General features: G+C 53.0%; 5 protein-coding genes across 5 annotated transcripts in view; 2 read left to right on the forward strand and 3 right to left on the reverse strand.

Annotated features, from left to right (window-relative positions):
• Positions 1–3: 3 nt before the first annotated feature.
• CSUI_007713 (uncharacterized protein) lies at positions 4–2470 on the forward strand. Its single transcript, XM_068067857.1, has one exon. The coding sequence runs from the start codon at positions 1571–1573 to the stop codon at positions 1901–1903; it is 333 nt and encodes a 110-aa protein (XP_067920163.1). The 5' UTR covers positions 4–1570; the 3' UTR covers positions 1904–2470.
• A 1269-nt stretch (positions 2471–3739) lies between these two features.
• CSUI_007714 (uncharacterized protein) lies at positions 3740–7249 on the reverse strand (the record flags this gene model as incomplete). Its single annotated transcript, XM_068067858.1, has 4 exons — positions 6861–7249; positions 6204–6338; positions 5734–5893; positions 3740–4967 (listed from the first exon to the last, which is right to left on the reverse strand). Exons 1-4 carry the CDS (start codon positions 7165–7167, stop codon positions 3740–3742), a joined length of 1830 nt encoding a protein of 609 aa, XP_067920164.1. The 5' UTR covers positions 7168–7249.
• Positions 7250–10030: 2781 nt separating this feature from the next.
• Positions 10031–18611, reverse strand: CSUI_007715 (glucosidase ii beta subunit-like protein). The gene is made up of 6 exons (XM_068067859.1): positions 16983–18611; positions 15683–16414; positions 13858–14817; positions 13239–13389; positions 11674–12280; positions 10031–10733 (listed from the first exon to the last, which is right to left on the reverse strand). The coding sequence occupies exons 1-6, from the start codon at positions 17197–17199 to the stop codon at positions 10614–10616; spliced, it is 2787 nt and encodes a 928-aa protein (XP_067920165.1). The 5' UTR covers positions 17200–18611; the 3' UTR covers positions 10031–10613.
• Positions 18560–23348, forward strand: CSUI_007716 (uncharacterized protein; the record flags this gene model as incomplete). Its single annotated transcript, XM_068067860.1, has 4 exons — positions 18560–19638; positions 20577–21219; positions 22069–22644; positions 23136–23348. The coding sequence occupies exons 1-4, from the start codon at positions 19526–19528 to the stop codon at positions 23346–23348; spliced, it is 1545 nt and encodes a 514-aa protein (XP_067920166.1). The 5' UTR covers positions 18560–19525.
• The window catches only part of CSUI_007717 (pq loop repeat-containing protein), a 6757-nt gene continuing 6382 nt past the window's right edge, over positions 23302–23676 (reverse strand). Inside the window, exon 5 of the mRNA XM_068067861.1 lies at positions 23302–23676. This exon is cut by the window's right edge and continues 204 nt beyond it. The gene's annotated coding sequence lies outside the window, so the exon portion shown is untranslated.

A 23676-nucleotide genomic window follows, 5' to 3' on the forward strand; every position in this document is an offset into this window, starting at 1 on the left:
ATGTGTGTGTGTGTGTCACCCGGCTGCATGCACCGGTTGTATAGTGTAGTGCAATGCTTCTGCCTTCCTTGTGAGTGCGGGGACAAGCGTGCAAGCATGCGCCTTGTTCGCGGATACGCCACGTGTGTCTTGGAGCGCGCTGGTGTGTGGTTTCGCGTCTCCGGTTCTGAGCACACCGGTATGGTGAGAGCGGGAAGCGTCACCGATGTTTCCGACCCGGTGCGGTCCTTACATCGCGCGTGATGGCTGCTCTGTCTCTTCAAACATATGCAACCAGCGGTTAGTCGTATATCCACCAACTACGAATATGCATCGGCCTCACGGTATAACGTAGCCCCACAACCGCGTCCGTACCTTCGCTTTCACTAGAGCTACCCCACATGGCCCGTGCACGTTGCCGTGTAGTTTAGGGTTAGGGTTGAAATAGTGATCCACACATCTCTCACACAGATATGCGCGCGAGGGAAATTCACTCCAGAAACTGAGGCCGGATCGTAGTTCGCATTCTCTGTGTGTAGCGCAGTCTAATGTTGTTCTTCGCCAGTGTCTCCGTGTCGGCCTTTTTCGAGTACGCTCACGTATGTGCACATACATATTTATTCATGCGGCCATCATCCACTCTCGAGCAGATTTGCGTACATTCTGCTTGCATGTTAAGTTGATGACCTTTGCCACGAGTTGGTTTAGTTCAGCAAGCCTTCATTCTCGTCTTCCACATGTACGGGGTCTATCTGAGCCCCCGGTGTAGTGGGTCTTTGCAACTCGGGGTTTCATGTTGCGAGAAGCGCATGACAGTGTATGTGACGGGGGCTTCGGGAACTCCGGATTGTCTACGTTGCACGCGCCACGACATCGTGGACATTTTGCCGGTGCGTCGAGTTCCAAATGTGCAGAACTGTTCAAGCGATGTGAGGAAATGTCTCTGTTTGATCACGTACACTGTCATGTTCGCGTGCTAGTCTGATGAGGGGACGTTTGCCCTTTTTTTATATATATATATATATATATACATCTGATTGCACGCTGTCCAGATGCACGGGGGTATATGTTTCTACGTGGGATATCCGTACTACTGCAGAGATGTGTTCGGGTGGGGAGGCTATCCCCGGCAAAGGGTGGTGACATATCCTGGTTTGAGGGGGAAATCCGGTCTCACACATGTGCCGGACTCAAGCCGGGAGGAAGCTATGACGAGACCCGTGCGAGCTGAGAGGAATGATACTGATTGAGGGCTGAATCACGATGGTAACGTCGGTTGTAGGGGTGTAGAAAAAGAAGTCGGCGAACGTCTCCAGCCGCTTCGACTTGCGATGCACGGACTGCAGCAGAGCTCGTCTGTCCATGGAGAATGTCCCAGCACAGAGTTTTTTATAGTGGCAGACGAGTGGTCCGTGGTCTGACATGGACATGGTATTTATTGATCTTATTCCTGTTTCTCCTGATGACTAAACAAAATTTTTCTGAATGGCTACCGCTTACATTTCGTGCAGGAAGAAGTGGAGAGGAGAGGAAAACTTTCCTACACCTCACGCGTGACTCCCCACGCCGTTTTTACCGATAGATCTGTGTTATGCTCTGTATACATTGGATGGTGACGGACTGCCTGCTGAACGGTTTGCTTTCGGTCGCTGGTTGTGCGATCAATAGCGCATCGAGTTCGCTACACCTGGGATGGGCACAATATTGCCTTGATACCCCAGTGAAGTTTTTCGCGTCCGCCAATCGGCGTGCTCGTAGTGTTTGTCGTTATGTCGACACAACATCAGGGGCAGAGCAAGAAAGACGCGCAGCTTTAGGATTCTTTCAGCCTGCCATTCAAACAAAGGTTGAGTACTCGTCGGCCAGTCCACGCACTGGTACACAGACAGACCGCGTAAAATTGGTGTACGCGTATTCTACCTGATTAGAAAACCGTATCCAGGACTGCGCACGAGCTGTGGCCTTTGTTGATTTCGGCGTCAGTAGCAGTCGATCTGTCCATGTCGTGAGAAAGGAGATCATGAGTGCCAGAGTGAGTGTTGGCGAGGTGTCTTCGATCTGACATGGCGGACGGCGCGAATGTTGAGGAAGAGGGGTTTCAACGACTCGTATCTTTTGCGTGATGCACGAGCCCCTCGTGTTCGGTGGCAGAGGGGCCGAAGAAGGCGTTTACGGTTCCACTCGAGAGTCAGTGTTGGCCGGCTTGATGTAGCCCTGCGGCGCTCTCTTCCGGCCGTCGCGAGCGAGCAAGAAGCGCTGCCAGAGTGTAAAAGTTGAATGTCGTATGTAGGGTTTTTTTTCTCTTCTTTTGCGAACTTCTCATTGCGACTGTCGTCTTCTTCCGTTTGCTGTCGCCCTTGAATTACCAGGCCAAGCGGTAGCTCTACTTTGCTCGTTCTCCGGTGTCCGGGTCTTGCCGTGCCCTCTTGCACTGCCGCGGAGCTTTACTGTCTGCGTGAGTTCAGGAGAGAATCGTGTACGAGCCCAAGCGTCTGTCTCATTACTCGTTTGGTTAACTGATACCAAGCTGCCCACAGTCGCCAGGACCACCACATACCGTTGAATCTGCTGCAGCATCGCAGGAAGAGGCTCCTGACCTGAATGGAGGGGGGTACACGGCTCTAGCCCGAGTAAAGAAATTCCATCTGCGGTAACAGCTGTGTAGCCTTCTTGTCTTCCATGTACGATGACACCCGCTGTCGTCGTTTTTGGTAGCCCGTGCACTTCTTATCCGAGGTGTTTCTTTGGGCCTCGTCGACCGGGGGAAAGGATAAGCAGCTGGATGTTGGTCGTTCTTGTCTCAGGGTTTCCAGCGAAGGGTTCCCTCTTAAACTGGCTACATGGGTTCGAGTTGGAAATTCTTTTACGAACGCGCGGCCCTTTTAGTACGACACGCACCGCAGGGCTAACCTTAACGCTGGCTCCGGGACGCAACAGTGAAATACCACGTGCTGAAGTGGAGTATGCACTTGCTGGGGGGCCGGCACTATTGGAGGTCACTGTGGGCTTCAATATTCACCTTTCTGCGAATTCGCTAACGGTCACGAAAAGGCTTTGGGACCGGACCTGACTCGCGAAAAACCCGCTGTTTAGTATTGAGTAGCGGAACCACGCACACGCCAAGGTTTTGGACGCGAACAAGTTACGACGCCGTTCAATACGACGGGACATCAGAGCGCGTCCTAGAGCCGGACACTCGTAAGTACAGCTGGCCTCCCCAGCCAGTGCTGGTAGGCCAATGATTGATTTCGAGGTGGGCAGTGGTCAGAACTGTCGGACGGGTATCATAGTTTGTTGGTGCCCCCGACAGGTCCGGGTGTAAAGAAGGGCTTATGAAAAGAGCGCAAAGGCGAGCGCACAGTTGTAGTTCCTTTGCTAGCGCTGAGTGCACGTCAGCCACGAAGTTTTGTAAGTTCGGGAACCGCAGAGCCCAAACCACTTTCAACAGCCCTGAGTTGGGAGCCTAGTTCAGATGAACGCTGCATTTTAGTTCAACTAGTGCAGATTGGTTCTAAAGAAACCTTTATGTCGGTATGGCTTGGCTGACTATGCTGGTTTCGATCCCAGTAAGCTAGGATTCAGCCAGTCTTTTCTGTGGTGCTGTCCTCTCCCACAATCCAGAGAAAAACTGGTCTACATTTTTATCCCTGATCGCGGGACGCCGAATGACTCGCATTCGTGAACTAGAGTAGTTACTGAATAAAGTCTAAGCAGAATGTAGACAGAGCACAAAATGAGGAGACCCTCAACACGCAAAAGCTCAGTTGCGAACTTTTTGCCGGGCGCCACCAGAAGGGGTTTTTGTCCTTGGACTTCTCCTTCTAACAACATCCCCACTCTCATCCCCTCTTTTCCTCGTAGGTCGAGGCCGCTTTCCCCGTGAATCTTCACGTGGCAGCCTACCCCTCTCAACATTGTTCGGATTGCTACTATCCGACTTCGGAAGAGCTGTGAACACTTCTTCACCGGCTTCGGATTCACTAGTAGCCGTTGAAGCCTTTCTGCGACTGCTCTGTCTGCGCATGTTAGCTGGCGCACGTGTGCGCGCTTTAGATACAACGATAGGTGCCTCCTGACATGCGAGTTGTTCGTCCACTCCTCTGACACATCCCTGCTCGTCTAGCAAGTGCTGCAGATGTGCATCATAGGCGGAAGTCGCCACGGGGTACAACTGACACTGACTGCTAGGGGTGACGTTGTCAAATGTCTCCCCACCCCCACCGCTACGCCCGACTTGCCGGAAGGAGTTACCAAGATTGCCTCTGAGAAGTGAGCTGCCGCCGGGCCAAAAGACTCGGCTCCACATTGCCAGTGCGGCAAGGGCGCCCGCGGACACCGCTAAAAGGAAAACCCACGAGTAGACGTATTCCTGACAGACCTGTAAGGCCACCTGCACAGCCACTGTTACAGCGGTAACAGCTGCCGCGACTCCGGCTGCGACTGAACTACTGATCTCTGCTTGAGATAACTTGTCGTCGTCGCCTCCCCAAAAGAAGAAGCCTGCTATCCCGGTGTCCGTCGGCTCCTCCGGGAAGGAGGGGAACAGGAGTCGGACAGCCTCCCCGGTAGCAATGGATAGTAGGATGCCAAGCGAAAGAAAGAAGAGGAGGAACAAGCACGACACCGGGCGATCGAGATGAGGACTCCTGGACAAGACGGCTTCCTTGTACGATCGCACCTGGGAGCGGCAACATGGCGGTAGCACCTCTCCTATGGACCCATACCGACCTCTTCTCGAACTCCGCCTTGGTAGACCCAGGTCATGTAGGACCGTGTCTGCACTGCTGCTTCGAGGAATGTGCAGGAAGCAGGGTGTCTCTCTAGTCAGCGCGTCCATAGCGATTTTCGGGAGGGGCGACGGGCGAAAGAAAGGAGGAGAAGTGCACACCGGGGCCGAGGCTGGCGTATCACTGAATCGATCGAACACGGGCGGGGTGTGCGTAGACTGTGCATGCGCCTCAATGTAGGTGAGGGCAAGCAAGTCACTTCTGAGCAGCCACAGCACACAACGACATTCTGCGTAGAGCACTTTTCTGCGCTGTCGAAATGTACTCGGCAAAGGATCGCTTGCCCTACTGCAAAGCCCAGCCTCGTTTCCCCGCACGTGTGCCGTAGCGCTACGGCCTCTGGCTGCTTCGAGTGACTGCATAGAGGCTGCTGGGAGTGGTGCAGGCACGCCAAGTCTCTTTTGCATACTCTACTCTCCCCCCTGTAAGGTATCGGATTTGGTCCAAGCACATCTCGAAAGCGTCTATCGGACTTCTCGCTGTGCGCCTGGTGGCACTAGACCGAATGCCGTCCGGCAGCACCATGCAGCGGGCACTCCTCGTGTACGCCGCTTAGCCACAGCAGCTGGGTGCCCCTATCATCCAAGTAACACAGTAACGTTAAGGTGGCTCGTGGCCCGAGCGTATAACATCGTCATCGTGGGGAATGCTTAACCGAGCTGAGACAGCAGCAAAGTAAGTAGGACGTGTTCAGTTCTTACGCGAGCAAAAGCAAGTGAAGCGCCTGTCACATCGCAAGTGCGAATCAGGTATGCGAACAAACCGATGGTGACAAGGTCCACGGCATGCGGCACCAAGCCGAGGGGTCCCGCGGTTCAGCAGACCGACGCCAGGATGCATGTTCTTGTCTACTTCGTGCTTCTCATGGAAAAGGTTGAAGCGAATCCGGAGACACCCTTGCTTCAATCATTTGCACTGTTGACCCACGGAACGGCGGCACGTGGGACGCGCTAGCAGGACAAGTTACCTGGATCGATACCGATGAAAAAGAGAACAGTTGGCGTCGATCGTTATCAGGACGTCAGGCTGCGCTCGATACAGCTCCTCCAGTAAAACATGGTGGGAGAGGTCCGGAGGGGCGTCAGAGAAAAGAAAGAGAATGTCTTTCGCGTAACCGACGAAAGCACCTGACCGCATGGGCATAAAGACCTCCTAGGAGAGATCAAGATTCACGAAGAGGAAGACGGCAAGCCCTTAACCTCGGGCTGTTCTGAACGACCACAGACTTTCAGGAGCTGTAGGGAATGCAGCACCTGTTAAGCGTTTCACGCTGGTGCAGTCTGTGTAAGGGCGGCGTCCTGAAAAGTGGGTGTGCAGTGTCTTCAGAACTGTAAAGGCTCAATCTCTCCGCTGAACTTGCTTGCTCTGTAGAGCGGCTTCCCCTGCCTTTCTGACGCACGCTTGTGCCCTACCTTCTGCTGTAAAAGGAGTCCTTACCTGCGTGAATGACTGATAGCCGTGCCCGACTTGTGTAAAGCGCGGCCCCCTCAGCAGGGTTGCTGGAGATAGTCCTGGCAAGTCGAAGTTTCCGCGGCTGAGCTGCTCGCTGGCCCATGCACACGATTCGTCCTCCTGTTTGCATAAAATAGACGCTGTTCCATGTATATGCTGCTGACGCTGAACAGAGCTGTCTAGTGCGATATTCAAAGGCATACACCACGGGGACTACTTGGCTGAAACTACGAGAGCGCAGGGCAGTGGCAGGGGGCGAGCTACCTCTGCAGGGCGCAAAATCATTCGTTCTCAGAGGCTTCTCGACCAGGGCACATCACGAACCCAGCAACGGACATCCCACTATTCCAGATGCGTTCATGTTGAGCTGGACCTGTCAAGCACAATTACAATCGCTTGAGCTGCGCCAGTTGAAAACAGACAAGTTTGTCCACCCTGTGTCCGCAGTTTCCCAGGTATGGTCCCACCAAAGGCCCCAGTCATCGGTGAGCTTTCACTTCACTTTCTGGTCGGGCTGGAAATGTGGTTCTCTGGCAATGGCTATGGCTGCAACCCAATACGCGCTACACACTTCGTAGCAAGACTTGGTGTGAGGCAGAGTTGAACCCTTGCTGGTTTCTAAATCGCGTTGTGACCGCCCACCGAATTCTAGAAATTTCTCGAGGATCACTTCACGAGGCTGCAGAACAACTGCATTGAAGCCATCGACAACAACAACGACGTCGGTGTGGTCGACCTCCTTGCAGAAGTCGACAATTTTCTTGAGGCGCCAGCCCGCACCGCCGCACTGTTCTCCCCACCCAAGGAGCTGGATATCCGTACGCAGTATTGCACCCGAATACAATAGCGCAGTCGTGCACCCCTCCGGCCGCGTGCAGACAGTCACCACGTGAACTTTGGACCTGGCAGGGGACCTCACAGCGAGGGAGTTTGCACGAGTGTGCTCCATGGTGAGGCGCCCTCCTCTGCTCTGGCGAAACCCTGTCGGTCTGCTGGCCGTGGCAATTGCTCTTAGGACACCAAAGAGAGGTCTGGAAGCAGGGATCGGGGAAAGGACGAGAACGGCTCTGACCTTCGCTGTCTGAAGAGCGGACCTCGCGTCCCCTCCGGTGGGGGTGCGCCACAGGACATGCGACACAGACTACTACAACCCGAATACCACGTCAGCAGGCAACGCTAAAAGCTGCTATCAGGCGGAGGAGGTTCGCCAGGGAGAAGAGCCTTAGTGGTGGCTACCTCCGGGCCGCAGTTGCCACAACCATACGCAGCGGGCAAGCCTTGTTGCACGGGTAAACCAGGACACAGTATTGTTTGAATCCTGCCAGGATTACAATGCCGCATGAAGCTTCAGGGGTGGGCTACACCAGTAAAGAAATCTTCATGCCGCCCCAGCCGAGGGGCGGCCAGAGGTTCGCCCTCTGAACTCGGAGGCCGTTTGCGCGCAGGAGAGTTCCCCGAGGGCGGTTAACCTTTCCTTTTCCTGAGGTACTCAGGGCGTACATCAGATAACATCTAAAGCTAGACTTTTTGTCCCACATAAACTAGCGCTGGCTTTCCATGCTACAACTTCTCTGCAGGTCTTGTTACACATTCCGCTCTACCTACAGCTTCCTGAGGAGGCAGCGGGATGATCTGCATTTTAGATGGCAGTCAACCAACAGTGGATGAGAGTCCTCATCGCATGGCTTCCTAGCCGGCCCTGTCACCAATGGGCGCGTGTCCGGCTCCAGCAGGTTATGCATCGAAGAACACAGCAAAGTGCCCCTCACTAGGAGCATGCGCGCCGTATGGAGACAGCGGTATTCAATGGCGCAGCCGTCAAAATTCCGCGCACCAGACGCGCGAGCCCACACGACAATCGGCAACGCCCTATAACATCGAATGAACAAGCAGACTTCTGACGCAACCAAGAAACAGGTATATGCTGTATCCACGCATTCTCGGAGGACGAGCTTAGCTTCCCTTCTCGGCTGGATCTCCCCACCTTGATAAAAGGATTCACTGATCGGACTGGGGTAGCCGGGAATGACAAGGCGGCTCGGGATGTTACAAAAGGATCTGTGTGTAAACAATCGCACTCTGCAGAGCAGTCAGTGGTTGTTTCCGCAGAGCCCAGTAGAGAAAGTCGAACGCCTTCTCGCGGGGGCGTCGTCGCGCGAGCCTTGACAGCTGGTTTCACTTCCCTGCTACTCGCTCCAAAGATGCTTCTGGCGACACCGACAGCGTCTTCTGAGTTACTTTTCTGATGCAGATCGCCAGTGTCCGATCACTACAGCAGGAAGGCAGCGCGCAAAGTCCGGCTGCTCTCATCGCTGAAACACTACAAAACAAGTTGCTGCTGGGCCCCACGCTACCGTCCACGCTCAACCCAATCAGCGCTCCACAGCTTCCGTAGGCGGCGTCCACAAACAGAATAATCTCTGCACTTCAGCTCGAAAAAGGCCTAGTGTCTCCTCTGGCCGCGTTGCACCGAGGGGCAAACAGCCTGCTTCGCTCACCGTGCGTCTTCCCAAAGCCGTTAAGAAGTAAAGGTTCAAGCGCTCGGCATTTCGAGTGTGCCGAGTGAAGGGCTCCCGGAAGTAAGATGACCACGGAAAGGGTGCAGATCTTTCTGAATAACAGAGAGGTTCGTTAGGGTTTGACATTGATCCTCTCAAGTTTAGGGCCAGTACACTATCTACTAAACAAGCATACACCATCCCACCGCGGATCCGCCTGGCAAGCGGCCTAGATGAGGAAATTCTCCCACAGTCTTGCGTGCTGGGCGGAGCACTGGCTGGCTGGATCGGTTTCATCTTCTCTCCCAGAAAGGGAAGTATGATAAGAGTGCAACTCGCTCTGCCATAGTCACACACTGGCTGCCTGCTTTGAGACTCCTTCGGAGACAGCACTCTGCGTCATCCGTACACCGTCCTGAAGGCGATCTCAGTGTGCACGCGGTACCAACAGGGCGCAGCTCCGCGTCACCTCATGAGGAGTCCATCCTCTGTCCCTGCCGCAACCATTCCTGCACCCAAATACTGGTGCAGGAAGCAGGGTAAAATTGCCTGCCCTCACCGGAGCCGACCACGCTGAAAAACAACACAAGCGTTGCCAGCATCCAGTGAACGGCGCACGGGGAGGTAGCCGCTACTGGGACTTGAAGAACCGGAAACAGTCCAGAGGAAAGTTACGTGAGGGAAACCAGCCACGATTGACCATGCTAAGCTACAGAGAAATCTTCTAGTTCACACGAAGCCGGCGAAAAACAGCTGTACCATTTCCGCAGCTCCCGAGACTAACACGGAAGCTATTGTCGAAAAGCAAGCGATGATGCCTCGCCGACGACCACGCGTCTGCGGCTTCTGACTGGAGTTCGTGATGAGTTTTTAGATGAGTATTTTAGAAAAGTCATGCAGAACGCAATTACGCTAGCGGGCACGTATTGATGCGTGGTACGATCTTTGAGATGGATATCACAAGTATCGCCCCGGGGGATGCCTGCTGTTTTGCAAGAGCGCCTGAGCGCAGCACCCGGAACAGTTTATCCTTCACTTTCCTCCCTACAACAAGTCGGTCGGAATGAACCAAGATCGAGTGCGAGGCAGCTGCTGTAAGACAGACACGGCACGACCTAAACACTCTATGTTCTTTTCTTTCAATCCCAGGGTATTACCATACGCCTGAGAGAGAGGCACAGGACAGCTGCGGGAATAAAAGTGCGCTGTGCAGAGAACCTCTGTTTCTCATTCCAGAGTCCCAGGACAATCCAGGATGATGAACGCACAAATGCAAACATCAGGATACGCAGGTACACCGGCAAGACATGATATTCGCGTCAAATTTGCTATCTCACAAAACGAACTCCTTGGGGCAGCAATGAGGACAACAATGAAGAGAGCAGCAGGTTTTTTTTGTCGTTCTAGCTTAGCCCTCCCTCCTTTGCCTCATTGTCCGCGAGCGAAATTTGCCAAAAAAGACGCTACAACATCACTCACATGCGACACCCATCACTACAATATACAGATGAAGTGGAAGAACACCTAAGGTAAATCCACCTCAACGGAACCGCAATCGCTCCCCATCCGAAACTACCAGCAGGGGGGCAGGGGAGGGGTAAGCCAGACAACGGACAGCAGAGTGCCCGGAAAGTTATCTCTCCGGCCACACCGCAGCTGGCGTGTGCGAAGATCTGCCTGCACTTCGGGTCCCTGTCTGTGATGCTCGAGAGCGGCCCGGCGCCACCCAACGGGAGAGTAACAGTTGCTCGAGTACAACAGGAAAACCTAAACGTAGTCCCGACTACCCTTTTCTGTGAACGTCAAAACCGTGAATGAATAACACTCCTCCCGACCTCCCTTGTAAAACACACGCTGCCGGCCCACAAAACTGTGTGAGAGAGAAGTTCTTCACCAGCTACAGCTCGTCGTGAAGCAGGTTGAAAAGTTTCTTCTTCTTATGCGCCACCTGTTCTGGTAGACAGAGCAGAGGTGTCGTGAGCAAAACGTTGTATCTGCACGGACTTGGCTCCGTAACCTGCAGTCACGCAAACAAGAGACACACAGATCCAACAAAAATCTCGCGAATAAGGTCTACGCGCTTCAAGCCTGTTGTCCACAGCGTTTCCTTCTGATAATGACTCATATCGACACAGGGCGGAAATAAGAACACAAAGAAAAATGCACGCCACAACAGCCTCCCTGTCGGCTTCCGGCAACAAGAAGCAAGACTTTCGTTTCAGCTCACAAGCGTACCCTAACGGTACGGCACTTGTAACAAAACACGTACTGGAACCAGAGCGCTTGACTTTCCAGCCTTAGCGCACCACCACTACAACAGCGAAGAAACTCTCCATCGTCTTCACGGACAGAAAACAATCGAAGGAACAAGTGCAGCTCCGACCTCTAGACTGTCTACCTACTAGCCACGCACGAGCCCGGTTTTCTTTTTATAGGAAGATCAGGTAGATACACGACACCACATGTCCTTCCACTGGTCCGGTATATGATGTGTCCTCAGATAAGCCTCCCAACGCACACAACCCGGATCCCGTCGGGTCCACGTACAAGTGAGAGACAGGAGTTATCTACATCACGTGCACAAAAAGCACCGATGTACACACAAGTCTGGTCACGTCTCACAGACAGAAGTCACCACAACAGACGCGAGACACCCTTCTCTCCTGTCCCCAAGACAGAGAAGAGGAGACAAAGGAGCTTTCGAATGAAGGCAATCCGGCTATCTGGAATGCCGATATCTCCCCCGCCGTACAATCCCACGAACTGGCGCAAGCTGAGACTCAACGTGCTGGCCAACCATGCAGTCAACCTCGGACACACTGCGTGCGCTCCGTAATCGCGCAGATTTCAGAGACGGGCCCCTTTCCTTACATACTGTGAGTAGGGGTATTGAGAAAACGCATGCATAGCAAATCGGCTGCGTCACCCGGAAAGCCCGGGAAGAACACTTTGCTTACTTCCAGCACAGCTAATTCGGATCCACAGTAGATGAGAACTCGAGTTTCTCTAGCTAGTTCAGGTGTACAGTTGGTCCCATCTACGAATATCATTTCGAAGCAGTAACGAGGCCTGGAAGTCACAAGTGACTCATCGTCATCACCGTCTTCTTCTTCTTCATCTTCTTCATCCTTCTCCTCTGCCTTCTCTTTCTCATCCTTCTTCTCCTCTTCGGGGCGTACAGAAATGCCAGCCACTCCCTCCGCCGCAGATGTTTCTTCGTCTTTCCCCTTTACAGCCTGTTCCTTTGCTTGTTTTTGCCTCTTTTTGGAGTCACCTTGAGTTCTCCCTCGTCCTCCCCCTGTTTGCCCCTGTACGCCTTTCTCCTGCCTGCGTTTATCTGCTTTGTCCTCTCTTGGGCAATTGACAGCATCTAGGGACTTGAATTTGCCGAGGAGAAACACCTGTTCGCCCGGTGGGCCTCCGGTGAAGGAAGAGACATCGAGTTTCAAAGATTCACGCTCGGCCGGAGAAAGTTCCTGGAACGCTGCGAGGGCTTTCTGAGCCCGATCTGGGCGATGAAAATACTGTTCTACTTTGTCAAAAAGACAGAGGCGGTAGTCGAAGCTGAAGCCAAGGAAGAAATGCCGAGCAACCAAGAAACTGAATTCCGAAAAGATGACACATCGAGAGATCACCAAGATGCTGTATATCCATGCGGCGTGGTTTACCAATATATACCGTGTCTGTCTCTGGAGACGACTCTGCTACAACCAGAGACCGAAGGTTATAGGGGTGCAGAACGGCGATAGTGTCCAGGGGAAGAGCGACCACTCAACGCAATAATAACCAAGACGGGAAGAAGACCATCTAGTAAAGTACAAAGAAGATGCCTAAGCAGAAGGAGCTAGGACCCCTAGGAAAAATCAAAGGTGCACACCGCACTTTCTTCACAATTCACACACTCAAACTACGCTACAGCAATAGAGGAGGTCGGAAACACCAAAGGGACCAAATTGACGCGAGCTATTCTTTGCGCCCCGCGCACGTATGCGTTTGCTAAACTTGTACGCAAAATACGTACATATGTACCTTCACTCATGCTACGGAGCCACGGAGTGACTTCCGGCCTTCGCAGCAGGGTAAGGGAGCAGGGAGGCATCTTTTTTCAGCAAAGGTCCTGAGAAGTACCGGACTATGTCGATAAAAATATGACTCTTTCGCCTATTTCTCAAACACATTGTAGTAATCGCTGAGGTGAGTCACTGTACACGGAAAAGCATATAGCTCCAAGCGAATCTGCTTTGCTTCCTCGCGAGTACAAAACAGCATGTCCTACACGGTGTTGTCTCGACCCTAAGTGAACGAGTCCGCCATGGTTGATGTAGATACAGCTGTAGCCGATATCGACAGGGGGATTTGGGCAATGCGTCTGAACCGATCTTCTGTGTACCTGTCGATGCACATTCGTCGTTACGCGACGTTTCAATAAACATGTCTCTTTGCATGACAAGCTACACGGGCTCACGTGAAGAACCAGAAAAAAAGAAAAAGAAGACGTAAGACGAAGTCAGTCTCTTCTTACCGCCTACGAACGTCGAAGGTGAAGAGACAGGTGGAATGAAGAGGTGCAAGAAGAGCCTTCAGGCCACCTGAGTTCTCCATTCGCGTCTGCCAGCTTCGTTGTTGCTGCTGCAACGTCTCGAGCGATTCCGTGAGAGCCGTGACTGCCGGAGCTGGGAAGTGACAGAAAACAAAACAAGGACAGAGAGGCGTTCGTCGAGAGGCCCCCCATTGCGCCGCCGAACAGAAGATCGGCAGTACAACACCAGCTCGGACGCCCCCGGCGACTAGATGATGCTATAGTATGCGTGTGTGTGCACGCATGTATGTTGCATGCACGTATGTATACGTATGTATGTTGTCGGCTCACATGTGTACATACATAACAAGCACAGAGGTGTGCGCTTCTGCTGTTTATTCTGTTACACGAAGCACAGCAAAACAGTGTCCACGGCCCGTGTGCAGATGTCCCGACATCGGAGGAAAGCCAGCACATTCACGACGCCCCCACAGAAGACTTCGACGAAGGAGAGCGGCATCTTTGAACTTGCTATCACATAGGACCGGAAAGACTGATCGCTTCAACTGCCTACTAAGTACTCACAGAGCAAAGGGAGAAAGAACTGCAGAGTTATACGTACATTTGCGCTCGATTCCAGGAAGCAAACCAATGTCCCGCAGTCCTCCTTCGACTGCTGCCATCACTCTGTCTGCGGCACTCTTCATCCGACCCCATACGCTGTCCCAAGCAGAAGACATCAGAGGTGGCGACACACTGCTTCGTTTTTCTTCTGTTTCCCTGTCCATCTCCCGTGAGTCATACGCTTTTGCCGCTGCGTCCCTGGCAGCACGTGCTTTCTGTGCGACTCTCGCAGCTCGTTTAGCATCCTCAGAAAAAGAACTGAGCGATTGTTCTTTCCCTGACTGTCCCACTGATTCTACGAGTCCACTTCCACCGTGCTGGGTTGCAGTCATTTCTCTTTCACTTAGAGATTTCTTCTGCTGCTGTGACCCACGAGCAGCTCCATCCTTGTCTTCAGGTTCTTCGTGTCTCCCGAGGGTGTATTCACGAGCGTGCTGTTTGAGCAACTTCTCACAGTAGAGTAGTTCTTGTTCCTCTTCTATCTCTTTAGAATCTTCCTCTTTCAACCTTCTCTGCTCTTGTTCTCCCCCCTTCGCCGCAATGACCGCCCTCTGCACTGCTTTGTGGACCATGGCACTGTCATGCAAATGGGCCTTGTGTTTCCTTTGCTTCGCTTCAGCTTCCAACCATTTGCAATCGATTATTCTCTTTATCTTGCTGATCTCGTTCTCAACCTTCTTCTCCTCTTCTAAACGACGTCGCAGCAGTTCCTCTGCCTTTCTCTGTTGTGCAGTCAACAAGGATTCCACCGAAGTCAGCTCGTCTCTCGATTCCTTCACAGCAGCTTGCCATTCCGACACTTCCTTCTCACACACGTTCGGACAAACAGTCGAGGACTCATCAGGCGCATAGGGAAACGACGAAGAAAAAGGAAAGTACGGGAAATACGGTCGATACCCTACAGCCGACAAAGAGAGCAGAGAAGCATCAGGAGCCTCGTCCGAACCGTCGCAGCAATCTAAAAAGACAAAACAACAGACCACCACAAAAAAAAAAGAGTGTGGACCGCCTTGCAATGCCCCGCGCACGTAGTTGCTTTGAACCAGAGTCTACCAAACCGTGTGCAAGAAGAGGAGCCGGAAAAAAACATCTTACTCAACTGAAACGATGCACGCACAGACGGTCACGTCCACACCCGTGCATAGATAACACAGAGCACTAACCGTAAACCTAGTGCCGGTGCTACAACCACCATAAGAATCAGAATCGGAAGGGCAGCACGGTACGCTGTCTGACTTGTGTCGACTCCTGACAAGTCCATAGATAACATATATGCATTTGTGTTCTGCCCGAAAGTGGGGTCGCAGGGTAGACGGCAAACTGTAAAGATGAGGAGGCACGAACAGGAGGTAAACAATCGGTCTCTTCGACGGTATACGGCACTAAGCGGGTGCAGCGAGTGCGACTGCCAGCGTGATGCAACAGAATCGTAGAACGCCGAGTAAGGTGAGTCAGCTCTCCACCCTAGCAACGTACGTACAAAGGAAGTCGCGGTGTAAGTCGGGCCCAAGATATCCCTGTTGCAGTAAAGATCTCTACGTACACCACACCGCTAACTCCAGTGGGGACACAGCACTTGGGTATATCATGAAGATAGTAGAAGAAGGGATGTGTAAGCAGAAAGCGTATTCAACCAAGCGGCTTTGTTACCACCATGCAACAGCCCGGCCAGATATCTGCTTCGCGGCGAATTCATCCACTTCACGGTGCTGCGACATCTCCCACTCGTATTAAGAGCAAGTGGCTCCCCAACCCCTTCCGACTCCACAGAATGCGGTACAATGAAGAGATAGAAACTTTTCTCTTTAGCTGCATGATCTCACCGCAGATACCATCGTGGACTTTCAGTGGAGAGATGACTCTCGGCCTGCCAGCTGCGCGTCCTTCGCCTTCGGAGCTCCCACAGAAAAACCCGAAGGCGCCTTTCAGTCGTCGAAACTTCTTGTCTCCGCAGTCACCCGCGAAGCCTTGGCATATGCTGTCGGTGTCGCCGTCCGCCTCTACAAAACTGTGCAAGCTCTCGTCACTCCCGTTGCTCTGCGTCTCTCCGTGTTGCTTGTTCTTTTCTCGATTATTAATGTCTTCAGATATTACACTATCCTCCACCGTTGACGCTGCCTCTTCGTCCTTCTTCTCTGTGCCTGCAGGCGAGTCTGCCCCCCCAGACGACGTGACTGTGACCTTATCCTTCCCTCGTTCATGTGGGGTGTCGCGAACTTCTGATTTCCCTCGTTGAGATGCAGCACCGAAATGTGCAGCATGGACGGAAGCTCGAAAGCGCTCTGCTCTCCGTGTGTGGAATGGAACTATGCCGCCGCATGCGTCCGTCCCAGGCTCATCCGCTCCGTCACCTCTGCAGTCACAGAACCCGTCGTTAATCATTTCCCATGGAATTAAGACGTCTCCTCCTGAAGAGGGACATGCAAAAAAAGCCTGTCTCCGAGACCCGGAAGATGAAGTCGCTTTGCCCTTCGAAACTCCGCGGGAGTCATACGTAGGATAGAGAAATCTACTAGACTCCGGGGGAGAGAGAATAGGTGTGTAGACCGCTGCGACTGAATAAAGCACACAAGACATATCGGGGAACTAGCAAAAATAAAGCCGAAAGAAACGAATCCAGACACTGAGAACTCCACCCCAAGAGAGCCCTAAGGAACAATATACATTACGTGATGAGAATACAGACTCGGACTAGCGTATACTGGAGGGCATGTGTACGAGAACTCGCTACATCGACTGAATACAGTGCCACGCAGCAAGAATGCAGAAAAGCCGTGAGATAGCTGGGAGAAGTGGTCGTCGGTAACACTCGCTAGCTTCAACATGAAGGGGACACCTCCCCTTGACTGCAAGATCACTAGGACTCGGTGGGCACGCCTTAGGCTTCAGACCCTCGACACCTTCGAAATGAGGAACACCTCCGACGTTACCACATAAAGACGAAGGTGTGTGAAACGAACACAATGAGCCCTCCTATGCTCGACCCAGTCTTCAAATTTATAGTTCAGCTCGAAAGCTATTCACGCGACTGTAGTTTTGCGAGCTTTCAGGGAGTTTATCTGGCGAAAACGGGTATACAAAGGGATGGTAAGGAGTAAATGCCGCTCAAAACCCCAGACTTACACCTGGGGTTAACCCCTACAGGGAGGGCGTAGCTGTCGTCGGCTGCTTCGGACGCTCTCGCGAGAAGATGCACCAGACTGACACACTCTAGAAAAAGACCGAGGAGAAAAGCAAAGGGAAGGAAACCTAGGAAACAGACCCATTGTGTCTCCAAGCGTGACACATGGGGTCTGCAGCTTTTAAAAAAAGGCGCCTCAGACACTTGAAGTAGATTCATCCTGTCCTAGGAGGGGATAAACACACGAAACAAGACAGGGAGGGCTACACGAGAAAAAGAAAGAGGCTACCGCCCGAGAGTTCCGCGCAGGAAACCTTCCTTGGACCGAAGATGCATCAGAGCGGCTTGGTCATGAACTCGCGAGTGTGAGAGCAGACGCGTCCATCACTATGCGCGGTTGAGCGAGCTTAGCTACCTATTCAAACAGAGGTCTTACTATAGAGGCTCTCACCCGAACGTACACCCACCGCATACGTGTAGGCACATTCAGCACGCTTGGACTGTATCGTGAAACACAACGGGTTTACTTCTTTCACCCGAAGACGGCCAAATCTCAGACAAAAATCTAAGGCTCGGTCTATAAGCAGTCATAGAGAAGACAATCTATTCCTTGTCCCACTATCTGCTTCGGGCATCTGGAAGACGAGACGATTCTTGAAGCTAGTATGGGATTCCAGTGCGCCCTACTGAACTGGGTATACGCTGCGCCGACCTCTCCCCGCTTTCCCGACTCTTCACGAAGAAGGCCCCTGCCTCCGCTCAAATCCGTGACAGAGACAAAAGGACACTTGCGAATAACCAAACAAATAGAGACCCGTTGCACCAAAATGCAGAGAAATTTAAAACTGAAAGCGCTATGAGCTTTGTGAGCGACGGGGGAGCCCAGCAAGCGGAAACATCCGTCTACCTTCCTAGGCTCGGTATTCGTACGAAAAAGCACTCCATCTGCTGATCGGTCAATCTCGAAAGGGCAAGGTGTCGCTAGCATCTGGCAATCGAACCAGATGAGGCCCGAGCGCCAGTATCTCACAGCCCGGATAGAGGCATGCCAGGGGTACACGACGCGCGCCAGGGGTTTACGGCGTCCAAGCGTGACTGAACGAACGTTGGCCAGGAGAGGAAACAACCGGACAGTCCAATATGTGCCCCAACACTGTGCGTTGACTCTCCAACGGCGAGACGAGACATGAAAAGCTGGCCTTTCCACCACGAGAAATGTTCCTGGTGCGCCGAGGCTAAGTACAGGAATGCCACTTAACCTCTGTTAATGCCGACTATCGCGGTGTGTTCAGTGACAAACCAGGAAGGCCGAAAAGACCCTGCGCTACCAATACCACGCGGCTTCTGAACACAGATGAGGTCAGCTTGACGCGTATCCACGGACTTCCGTGTTACATCTAACAGAAGGAAAGCGCGGCCAAACCCGCAAAACAAGAACAAAAGGTGCACAGTTAACGACTTGTGAAGAGCCGGAAACTGCCTCAGTATTCGTCTTTCGCCAGAGGCGTCTCAAACACTCGGGCTGCCGAGCGGTGCACTACACGCCCAACCCGAGAAGCGAGCAAGCAGTTTGTCAGGAGGAAAAGGGACTCGACAGCTTGCAATATCGTTTTCAGACTGAAGCCTTCGTTTTAAGGCGTTGAGACCTACTGCTCATAGCCAGATCTCGGGTCCGTATAGAATCATCGGCTTCGGCCCAGGGAACGGCCTTCTAGCGTGGCAACGCGAATGGAAGAGGCCACAGCGCTGACCAGCATCCATTTCTCGCGCTTTTGTATCGACCTCCAACGGCATGCGGACACGCATCCACTCCAGATGCACAAAAGACGAGCAAGGTCTTCACAACAAAGGCGCGCTGATACCTTTTCCTCAAGGGAACCGTTGCATATCTAGCCTTATAACAAAGGATGATCGGTCTTCGGTTCTCTCGCCGCTAATGGTTTTCCGTGCCGCGCGGCTCCAATCTCCCACTGAGCATTCGCTGCTTCAAAGGCTTCTCCTGGCCCCAGTCCCTCCACCGAGGAGTTTGCTGTCACGGGGCCGAAAGCGGAAGCCAGTCCTGATTGTCCTTCGTTCGTCTTGGCGGCTCCGTTAGCCTTTCTTGCCTTCCTCATCTGCATTTTTTTCCGGGGACGGGCCCTTAGTGGGCCTCGTTGTCGGGGTGGTGCCACGTCAGTTGCTTACGGAAGGAACCCGTGCTGCGTATTTATCCATCTTTACCCGCTTGAACTGCGAGCACAGTTTGATTTAAGTCAGAAGGCGGCGAGGTACGACGGGCCATTCCGGTCCGTGTTGGGCTGGCTGCTGGGGGTAGAGCGGATACGGGCTGTAGCAGAACACTCTGTGGGCTACGTGGTTTCCTGAATGTTGCACACCGGCCTCTCTGCAGTTAAAGAACCTACTGGCGTGCCGCGCCATTCAGATACTTTCGCGGTGCGGTGCGTTCTCTCTCGCCAACTTGTCGTCGTCCACGTGTTGTAGTAACGCAACGCCTAATCTTAGCCCGTTCAACAGCGCCCGTCCCTGTGTGCACTCGTGCCCGGAGATGGGGACGTCTAACCTTGATGAGGACTACACAGGAGCTCGCGATGAGTGGTTCCGCCAGCGGAATTTCGGGATTGTGCTCGAAGCACTGGACGAAGAAGAACTGCACTTCTGGTCAGCATCAGAGTTTTCCCCTAGCTTCCCGACTCAGAACATTGGACCACTCTTTCCTGCTTTAGAGCACGTACCCGTGTGCGACCAAACACACTAGTCCGAGTGAATGTCGCTGTAAAGGGGCGATTCTGATTGGTCGTCTCAATGTGCAAGGAGGACTTCAGGCCCTTACATTCTTGAAAAAGTGCTCCGCGTGGACATGCGCTGTTTCGGACGCAGAACCGTCTTCAGTTCTTTCTTGGATTCTCGGAAGTTCTGTCTTGACCAACCGGAATACGAGCTGCGGCCCAGGGACAAGTGCTGTAGGGGCAGCAGCACGCTTGTGTCCCAGTATAGAGTGGACGGCGGGGAGAGGACAGAGTTCTAGACAATCAGTCGCCTCTACAGGATATGGCCTCTTTCTACGTGCGCTTCTTTCTGTGTCATTTCTCACTCGTGAATGTCCGTACACGGGTGCTGGCTGTGGGGGAACACGAGTCTCAGTGCGTAGAGTCATAAGTGCTCAGGTGGCCGGAAATCGAAGCTGGTTCTCAGAAAGGCAGCAAACTGGAACACCTCGAAAGGTATTGTCGCCCTAGCTTCTTCGCAGCGCCGCTACACGTCACACACCAAGCAGGAAGAAAGCGGTGGCCGCAACCTACCTCTGTCACTTGTGCTCCGTTCTACGGTTGTGGGGAGTGGTGCAGCGTCACGTCGCCCTGTCTCACAGCCACCCCCGCAGTGCCGTGGGAGGGCGGGCGGCAAGTTAGTATTCCCGACAAGTTAGATATCTATACAGAGCTTTTCTGTCACCCTCCGGCAGATCGTACTTGTATTCCAAAGATTCTTGGCTGTTCAACAGTAGCCCCTGACCTTCAGAAGCCATGCCTGAAGTAAAGAGATCGTTGCGAGGCCGGAAGGCGGCGAGATTCATTCGTAGTTGTTATCTTTGTGTCCAGGTGGGGGCTTAGAGGTTTTCTTCGTCAGCAGCTTCAACAAGTCCTCGAGGACAACTTTGCAGAGCCGTGTAGCCGCGGTGCCATACGCCGCCCTTCAGCTCGCCAGGAGGGCGCCGTGCTTTCTGACAGGAGAGCCAAAGAAAATAGTTGTTCGTGTACCACGTGCAGCTTCGGCTCTGGAGGCCGATGCAAACGTGAGGAGTCTGGACAGCTCTGCCCTTCGAGGGGAGAACCTGACAGTCACGTAGCAGAGATACATGAGAGGAGAAATAACGAGACTATCGAGGACACACACGCCACTATGAGGAGTCGAAGAGAAGGTAGAGATAGACTGGAGGCCGATGCGTTTACAGAAGGAAAGGGCTCTCAATCGCCTCTTCGTCAGATTGGACAAGACTTGTTGTTGAGAAGCGGCAAGTACGGAAGCAAGAATGAGGCGGCAGGTTTTCCGGAGGAAGCGCAGCGGGCTCAACACGAGTGTCTGCTGGAAGCGAAGGAGACTTGGGTGCTGGGGTCTGGTGACAGAGAGCAAGGCAGTAGAGAGGCAGCGGAGTCTGAGCCCGCCTTCCTCGTTGAAGGGGGGGACGTCACCGGCGCACGAAAAGTGTGCTGTCTGAGCGAAAGAAGCGAAAATTCACTGCAGGTATTGACTGTGTGAGGGTAGCACCTCACCGGGAAATGGCTTCAAGCTCCTTTCGAATGAATCTATCGTCGTGGCATTGCATTCATGCGTGGGTTTTTTTGCTGCATGGGAGTACGAGTCGCACAGCGTCTGCCTTCCTTCAGAAGCGTCTCCGACGTTGTGGCCTCTCTGCGGAGACGCAACACAGGTTTGAGGAACATACATCACGGTGAAAGCTCCCATGCGTAGAAACCGATCAGCCAGGGGGTTCGTCGGCTTGCCTGAAGACAGCCGGTCGAACTGCGCGTAAACCGTGCGGCCAAGGCCTCCTCTGGCGATCGGACTGCTGAAGGGGGTGCTCCCTTCTTACACAAATGCCTCTATGAGTACTTCTACTTCACCGGAAGCACTGTTTTGGTTAGAGGAGGAAGAGCTGCTTTTGCCTGTGTGTTTGTGTTTTTGCTTGAACGTGTGAATCGGGCGTTGTCGTTGGCTAAAGCTACGTAGTATGGGCCGTTGGGTTGTTTTGATTAGCCGCTTGAGGATGTGTGGAGAATCACATACGGCCGCCTAGAGACTAGTGCATTAAGTCGTACGCTGATCATTTCGATTTGGCGAAGCCGTCTAGCCTACCCTTTTCCCCGTAGCTTGTGCGTAGGTTCCCGAAGGCTGGTGACGCTTCTGTGTAGTATAGGGGTTTGGGCATTTGGCAGTAGACATGCTTCTGAGTATTCTCGAACATGATGATTGACGCCACTGTCGATGACTCTGCTGATGTTGTTGTATCTAAGTGACCATTCTTCTGCTGAGAGAAACACTCTCTCTTTCTTTAGCGATCTCTTTTTCTGCTCTTGGGTGTATTCTGTTCAGCTGTCATTCTCCCTCGACTGGTCAAGACCCTCGCCGTCACTTCTTGGTCACGATGCATCGCTGGTTTTTCTTCTAATCCGCGAGATTCTCCGGGCCCGCGCCTCAGCGGACAGCCACAGGGGGGGCGGGGTGAGCAGCCTTCAACATCGAAACCCGCAAACCATCTGCCCTTTCAAGCCTCTCCGTGAGAGCAAGTTTGACGACAGGCATTCCTTGTCAGTCACAGGCGATGTGCGCACGAAAGAAGACGGGGACACTGCCGAAAGAGATGTCAGGAGCCAAGGGGAGATGAGTGTCTTGACTTCCTGTGTTTGTGCCGTGTCTTCATCCCCGTGTGAAAATAACGAAATAGCAGAAACAGGAACGCTCTGCGAGATAAGGGAGCGGCTGAAGGCATGTTTCGATCCGGTCGCCAGAGAATCTGGCTCGAGGAGAACCAAAGAAGCTAACGGCCTGGAAGACGGGAAGGAAGAACACACTGGGGAAGACCCCCTCCCCGTGCATGTGGGCATGCTGGTCATGTTACATCATATCGAAAGTCTCTCTCCCAGTTGGATTGCAGACTGGATCATCTTTGTAAGTCCTTCCTGACATATAGCTGGGATAGTCTCAAGCTGCGTGAGTAGAGTGGACATGTGTCCCAGAGACTCCGGAGCTTCTCCAGCGGTAGCACCGCGGTGACGAGAAATCCACCCGGAGTGTGGGATGCCTACCCCCCGCTGCGTCATCTACGACCTTGACAGGCGCACGTCGAAACTCGCTTGAGCAGATATGTCGAGGACAAGGTAGAGTGGAACGAGAATATACGTTCCCGGTCTTGCAAGGCATTATTATGTCAGGTTTAGAGGGTTTACAGTGACCTGAGTACATCAATTGTCCCGTTGCGTCAGTTCAGTGTGCACTACTTCTGCCGCCGACGACAGCCCATAAGGGACTTAGTGGCGGTTACAGGAACAGCCGCGTGACGTGGCGGCCGTGTGTGTCGAGCATCTCACACACTACACGGTGTCGCTTCTCTGCAAGTTGGAAAGCTTCTCTTCCTCGTGTGGATTGTGCGTCTTGTGCAGTACTGGCTGAGCCTTTTTGAGAGGGTTTTTTCGTTCCTTTCTTCGTTTCGAGTCTCAGTACACCGCATGGCAACCGAGGCAATTGCCGGCCCTTTGAAGACCTTCTTTGCCGCTTCTACTTCTACGCCTGAACCGACCTCCTCGCTCTCCGTCGGGACCCCTCCGCCCCCAGACATTGAAAAGGACGTGAAACAGTTGTACACGCAACTATAGTTTCACGTTAACGGAAGACGTACAGAAGTTGGGGGAGGCGTCTCCTCCGTGCCTCCACTTTACACGGGGCAACCTTCTCTGTGTGCGTAGCGAATGTGCTTCTATCAAGGGGTAACAACGTGGTGGTAGGGTCTTTTCTCAAAGACAGACTTCGCTACAGTTGCTTCTAGTTTGCAATCCAGATGACAAGGATATCAGTTCCTGGCTACCCTAGGAAGCACAGAGAAAACTTTCCACGCGCACACAGCCACTGAGTGTGTGGCGGGTCATAGGTTGTTCTGAGCCGACACCTGTATTCTGCCCGGCTTACCCTACTAGAACAGCAGCC

Source organism: Cystoisospora suis, assembly GCF_002600585.1.
Source record: "Cystoisospora suis strain Wien I chromosome Unknown contig_4144, whole genome shotgun sequence".
Classification (NCBI taxonomy): Eukaryota; Apicomplexa; class Conoidasida; order Eucoccidiorida; family Sarcocystidae; genus Cystoisospora; species Cystoisospora suis.